Source organism: Bidens hawaiensis, unplaced genomic scaffold (assembly GCF_021521415.1).
Source record: "Bidens hawaiensis isolate Kalapana, Puna unplaced genomic scaffold, B.hawaiensis_p1.1 tig00039455_1, whole genome shotgun sequence".
NCBI lineage: Eukaryota > Viridiplantae > Streptophyta > Magnoliopsida > Asterales > Asteraceae > Bidens > Bidens hawaiensis.
In genome coordinates this window covers 142,356-149,879 of record NW_027496930.1, presented here as the reverse complement: position 1 = coordinate 149,879, position 7,524 = coordinate 142,356, and the positions used below count along the sequence as shown (strand labels likewise).

The 7,524-nt window shown below is 36.6% G+C and overlaps 1 protein-coding gene across 1 annotated transcript; it reads right to left on the bottom strand.

The window, feature by feature from the left end:
* Window positions 1–2,282: 2,282 nt before the first annotated feature.
* LOC143591209 (uncharacterized) lies at window positions 2,283–4,076 on the bottom strand. Its single transcript, XM_077071483.1, has one exon. It carries the CDS (start codon window positions 4,005–4,007, stop codon window positions 2,295–2,297), a length of 1,713 nt encoding a protein of 570 aa, XP_076927598.1. The 5' UTR covers window positions 4,008–4,076; the 3' UTR covers window positions 2,283–2,294.
* Between the last annotated feature and the right edge of the window lie 3,448 nt (window positions 4,077–7,524).

Here is a 7,524-nt window from a genome sequence, read left to right as displayed (position 1 = left end):
TAGCGGAAATCAAATCAAGTCACCTATTGGTCTCGGATCTTGAGAGTTACTTTCAGGTGAAGAAGGAGTGAGAAAGTAAGATAGGAGAGTTAGGAATTTCGGCCAAAGGATTATGTTTCTCATGGCATGCTTCCTATTTATAGGGAAGCATACATGAGAAACAAGATTATATTCATATGGCCCAATTGGCTTGTTTACAATGGACCTTGGCCCAATACATACAAAATGACCAATAAGCACACATACATAAGCAAACCAATACAAAAGAATAAATATACAAAACAGGACCTAACAGTCAAGCTATTTTAAAAGCTGCTTCAGGCAAAGTGACTATACATGAGAATGCGTGTCTTAACAACCAACATGTATTTATTCTTTTTGCTTTTGACACTTTTGGTTTCCTCGTGCCTAAGGCTGTGGAGTTAATTACCCGAGTTTAACGGGTCATGCATTACTATGTTATGACTCCAAGATCAGCGAACGTGGTTTTTAAAATATTGGGTTTTGCAATTGAAAAAGGGTTAGCGGCGCAACTTGTTGTCCGCTTACCTTCTGTTTCGATGTAATTACTACCTTGCTTTTATAATATAATCGTAATCAAAGGAAACAATAAATTAAGTTTGGTTTCTATAACAAAAGCCTAGATTAACCCATATATTGTTCATATAAAATAGATCCAGTCTACACTCAACATGTTAGGACGTTCTTCTCTTCACACTTCACTAGCCAAGAACTCGATCTGTCGCATTGCTGCCAGTAAGAAAACAATGGGGTATTCTATTTCTACTTTTCTTTTTAATTGAGAAAAAACTCATACCTACAACTCTACATAGCACCGGAAAAACACTGAAGTTTCATGACTACGGTCATATCAAATATCAAGAGGACATGGCTCGCACACGGTGACCATATCTATGTCACCTTTTGTAAGTTTTATTTAAAAAATAATGTGTAATATATAATGCACGATGTATGGCATGTTATTTCCATGCTTTCCGGAATTTGATCTCCCCCAAGTATATTTGCCTTTGCAATTTTACATCATCAAAGTGTTGTTGAATATTTAATACACATTTTAGTATTTATTATTCTACTTAACACGAAATCTTAAAAACTATGGTTTTTGTTCTTGTATCATGTGTGAATTGCATTTTATATATACCCTGAGTCAATAAGGTGTTATTGCCTGCGGTTAGATGATCATATCAAAGGACATTCCTTTGCATATCAAAATATCAAACATACACGAATAAAATACTTAAATATGAAAGTGATCTCATAGGCGATTTCGAAAACCATCCAAGAATTACAATACGAGACCTGCAATTTGTTCATCGAAAAATTTGACCCGACTTGGTTTGAATAAATTTAAATCAATTCGTTTAAATCAATTCGAAAACCGCTAAACGATCTGCCCAATGTGAGTAATTTAAGTCAATTCGTTTCTTTCTTTTATTTTTCTTTCTCTTCTCTATTTTTTTTAACAATCAATCAATTTTCTTGCTTCTGTTATTTTCAGACTCTGACGAGGTCAATACCGAAAACAATTTCGACATGAAAACAATAACGAAAGTGTGCATGTTCATGCTCTTTATTTACACCATATTTGGGATTCCTTATTTGCACCTTCTTTTGACTTATATAAGTTGTTTTTATCAGTCACTCTCTCCCAACTTATCACAAGCTCCTCTTTCCTTCTTTAAAAACTTAAAAAGTCACATTACCAAACACCCTTTTCACTTATAAAAGTTAATAAGTTATAAGGAGGTAAAAATAAGAAATCCCAAACACCCCGTTAGTTTTAACCAAACAAAAACATAATTGATTATCAACAAATTTCCGTATTCATGTTTGTTCATTAAGAAAACATGCACACTCATGTTCGTTCGTTTAAAACCTAACGAACAGCTTATATGAACGTAAACGAACAGTTTATATGAATGTAAACGAACTTTCAGCTAAACAGTTCACAAAACGGTTCATAGAATTTTAGGTTCGTTTGCATGTCAGGTCTATTTAGGGTGGTTCGTCCAAAGTGTCGGGAACTATTAGACACATTTTCCGCCTTTGTGATACTCTACGCCGTCTTTGCTAGCATGATTTTTAATCAAGATCAAGTTTTGAAGCAGGAATTATTAGACACATTTTCCGCCTTTGTGGTACACGAATCACTAGCCTAGTTTAAAAGTTAATGACTATTATAGCTGACTCCATTCCTGCTCAACATTAACAAAATTACATAATAATAATACTACTAAAACACAAGATGCAACCAAAAACTCATTCAACAAAACCTAGAGCTTAACCGCGACCTGGCCAGCAGAGCGTCGCTTAACGACACCCCTCGAACACAACTCATTCAACAGCTCCAACGCTTCCTTGGCGAACCCTTCATGAGCCAGACCTTCAATCAAAATAGTATAAGTCCCTTCAGTTGGCTTACACCCCTTCTCAACCATATCCGCCAAGAAGTCAATCGCTCGATCAGTCTTCCGACCCTTACACAACCCCAACATAACCGCGTTGTAAGTCAACACATTCGGTCTCACGCCTAACCCTTCTAACTCATTCAAAAACCTAATGGCATCCTCAACTTTCCCTTCCCGACTTAACCCGCTCACAACCGAAGAATACGTAATAATATCCGGCTGCAACCCCTTCTCCTTCATTTCATCAATCAACATTATCGCCCTGCTCGTTTTCCCAATCTTCGACAACCCGTCGATCACTGTGTTGTACGTTATCAAAACCGGCGAACACCCTTCAAAACATAAATGATTAAGAATCTCAACCGCAAAATCCACCTTCCCGTCTTTACACAAAGCCGTCAATAAAGTATTATACGTCACAATATCCGGATAACACCCTCGCGACACCATGATTTCCAAATACTCAATCGCACGATCCATTTTCTTTTCTTTACAAAAACCGTGCAACAACGGGTTGTAACTTAACGAATTCGGGCTGCAACCGTGTTTAGGCATTTTTTCCAAGATGTCGATCGCACGACCTAACAACCCTCGTCGACATAAAAAGTTAATCAAAATGTTAAACGTGACAACGCTCGGCGAACACCCTTTTTGAAGCATGGACGCCACGAATTTCTCAGCGTCCATCCACTTACCCGCGCTACACATACTACGCAAGATAATATTATGCGTCACCACGTTCGGCTGGCACCCTATCGACGGCATATCGTTTAAAAACTTAATCGCGTCGTTTAATCTCCCTTCCTTACAAAACCCGTTAATCAAAACATTATACGTAACAACATCGGGTTTACAACCTTTGGTTTTCATTTCATCCAAAAGCTTCATCGCTTGCCCAACGCCACTCGTTTTACAAGCAGCCTCAATCAATATCGTGTACGTAATAACATCCGGATAACATTCTTTCTGCATCTGTCTCGCCAACACAGCCATGGCTTCCTCGAGCTTCCCTTTATCACACAACGAACGCAAAATCGTATTGTAAGTTACCACGTCCGGAGCGACAGACATTTTATCGAACACGTTGAGTGCCTTATCGATTTCACCCGCCCGGCAATACCCACTGATCAACACATTGTAAGTGATGACATCCGGGACCGCACCCGACTGTTCGAGTATCTCCATCACCCGGGTGGCTTTTCGGGTCTTCCCGATTCGACAAAACCCCCGAATCAAACTCGTGCAGGGGATAATATCCGGGATATCGCCCGCGTAAACCATTTTTTCTAAATACTTAAACCCCTCTTCCAATTCACCGTTTCTAATCAGTCTTCTTAACTGATTATTATTCTCAAACTCTTCAAAGTTTCGTTTGGTGTTCAATTCGCGAAAAGATTCAGACTTTATGGCAACTTCTTTAATCTTACGGTTCAAGAAGCCATTAGGGTTTTGGTTCAATTTTTTACCGGCGCTTACGGCAATGGAATTGGGTGGCTTAATTCTATGGTTTTTCAAATGGGTATGTTGAAATGAAGAAAACCCTTCATGGGTTTGCTTTATTGAGACGACTGACTCCATAATTAGACCATAAAGTTGTGGTGGAAGGTGAATATGGTGGTAATTGGTTTCAAGAACAGAACAAGCTTACTTGAATAGTTTCTTATCCAAAATTTGCCCAACATTTTAAGCTAGGTTGCAGAGGAACAAATAAGTAAATATTATATGGGCTTGAGGCCCAATAAAAGTTTAGACAACCCGTAACTGGAACTGGTCATGCCCTCAGAAAAATCGTAGCTGGACTCAACCCGGACCCGTCGGAACCGACCTTTACCTGGTCCAAACCAGGACTTGACCCGACCAAAACCAGAAAAATCAAGTTAAATACCCGATCATACTCGGAACGGGTTCCGACCCGACCCGGTTCTTGACTTTTGCTGACTATACCGCAAACCAATTCCTACCCTGTTCTAGTTCCTGAAAATATCTGATTTGTGCACCACCAGCTAGAAGTGTTTGTTTTTTTAGCATTCGTCTCAAGTGGTGAAGAAAATAAATAATAATATGGAATGAGCCCGTATTTGATTAAAGCGTTTTTTAGGCCCGGTTATATTGTTTCCGGTTTAATATCTAACGCTACCGGTAGGGTATTCATGAGGCATAGATTTTGGCAAGAGGAAGACCTAAGCGGAAGTTGGTTAGCATAATAACCGATTATATACCTTGTTATTCTTGATACTTGGTTTTGTATCCGACTCAAAACCGTTTATTACGGTTTTTTTCATTTTATTATTTTAACGCACATTTGTTAGTATAAATAGGCGGTGGATCTTTTATATTTCAGCCGCAACATTTTTAAGCGCTCTATGCTCTCTTACATGCTTAACAAAAATCAAATATTTTAAGAAATTTTTAAGTTTTACTTTACGCATTTTACATACTTATTTTCTTTTAATATATAGTTGTATCTTCTCAGTTCCCACACCTTTTATAGCTTAGAATTTTGAAATGAAAAAAAAAACCCGGATATTCATGGTTTGATACTTATCCTAATCGATTACATAGGGTGGATTTTTTGTTCAATTACTTGCGATATGCCCTACTCGGTTATAGGTAGGGGTGTACATGAGGCGGTTTGGGGCAGTTTTAGGCCAAACTAATAACCATAACCAATATGTCGGTTAATCGATAACTATAACCGATCCGTTATGGATGTTTTGGTTAATCGGTTTTAAAGATTATAGAGAGTCGGTTATGGGTCGGTTAACCGTGACCAAAACAATGTAATTGAACCTAAAACTTTGGTACTAAATATTACCAAACTAAAAATAAAAATAAAAATGACATGACATAGTTTAACAAAATATAATCCATAATATTAATAATATATACTCAAACAAGCGATAGATAAATGGATAACTTTTTAGTAAAATTAAATCATATAGTAAATGAGAGCATTTTTAGTTTATTACCTTCTTTAATTTTCTCCAAATTATCAATAACATGATCTAATTATACTCCTTAAAGTTGAGAGTCTTGTAAATGGGGCGGTTCGGTTATGACGGATTTGAAACTATCTTTAATCAAAACCGACCCGTATTTGGTGGTTTTCAAAAATTCATTAAACCAACCCACCGATTATGTCGGTTATCGGTTAAAGTCGGTTTGATTATGTCGGTTATGGTTCGGTTAATGGTTATAACGGTTAATTTGCACACCCCTAGTTATATATATCCCCAATAATTGACTTCTTTGACCGTATCCGAAACCAGTTATAGAATTTTACTTTCTGCCTGATTTGTGCACATCTATGAGGGAAAACACCGACTCTTAATAAACATTTAGCTACTTGTATATTTATTAGAATTTAAACAAACATAAATAATAGTCGTTTATTAATATAAATGAACGTGCAAAACGCGTATTCGTATTCATTCTTTTAGCTAAATGAAAAAAAAAATTGTTATATTCATTTGTTTATTAAAGAAACTAACATACAATGTTGTTGAGATTAGACTGGACCGGCCAGTCGAACCGGTCTGACCGGCTATTGATCTGTCTGGTTCTATGCAGTTCACTCGGTTTCAGAGAACCAGCCGGTCCGAACCGATCAAACTGGTATGACTTGAAAACTGGACTAGTGAACCCGTTTTACTATAAAAGTTATTTTTCTTTTTTTTGAAAAATTTTATGTTCTGCTGGTCGGACCGATTGAACCGGCGAACAGATTACCAGTCCAATCCGGTTATGAAAACATTGCTAACATAATCAAACTTCCAGCCTAACAATTGTTCGTTTACAGGCCATGTAAAACCTATTTAGGGTTCCAAAATGGCGGGAACTGATTCAATTTGGGTGATACTCTCCGCTACTCATCTCTACGCCGTCGTCAATTCTCTCAGGTCAGTTTACGATCTCCGTTGCATCATATCCATGGCGGATTCGCTCGTCATTCTTATCAGATTCAATTCCAAAATCAAAACCCTAGCTTCATAAATATCTGTATTATTATTTATCATTATAATATGCCTGAATTCCACAATGTTTACCAGTAATGATTAACAGTGTACTCAAATTGAATATGCGGTATGCTTAGTAGTAAATAAAGTGCTTCATGTCGCGAATTGATTAATAATAAACAGTAGATGATCACTAAACTAGTAGTGAAGTTTAAATTGATTAGTAAATTGCTTCGTATTGCCAATTCATGTGGCATTGAATTTGTAAACAAGCCGAGTCGGAGGGCGAGCTCGGCTCGTTTAACTTACACAGAGCTCGAGTTCAAGCTTGGCTTATTTTGACCTCTGTTTCTAAAGCTCAAGCTGTGCCTGTGAGTAGTTTTTCAAGGTCGAGATTGGGCACAGCTTGTTTATATTTACTAATTAATTTTTATGCATTTATAATTGTCTCTCTGTGTGTGTGTATATATATGCATATTTCAATTAAAATTTTATATGTAAAATAGTATATATATATATATATTATTTACTTATTATTTTTATATCATTATACATATTATTTTATAACATTATATATAAAAATAAAGTGAAACTCAAGCTCGTTTGTTAAGTGAGCTTATATTTAGGCCCGGGCTCGTTTAAGCTTGGCTCGATCGAGCTTTTTCACGAGCCAGTAGTTCACGAGCGGCTCGGCTCATTTGCACCCCTACATAGAAATATAAAGCACTAAATCAAATGAACAAGTAATAATGTAATGCATCTTCTGATCTCAAAGAGTTGAGGGCTTGTGTTTTTATGAGTAGTTCATTTTATGCTTCACCCATGTTCGGATGTTTTTATGAGTGGTTGTTTATTTAACGTTTTACTATATGTTGTACTTAGAAGGAAAGTAGTAAATAAGTTGCTTCATATTGTGATTTGATTAATAAAAGTAAGATTATCACTAAATAGTAGTGAAGTTTAAATGGCTGTTCTATGCCAATCCTCTCAAAAGCATGTGACATAGAACTATAAAGTAGTAAAGTACTGAATCAAATGAAATAGTAGTAATGCAATGCATCTTCTAATGGTTGAAAGTTTGTGATGAATCCGGTCTTTATGAGTAGTTGTCTATTTTATACTTCACTCATATTCATCTT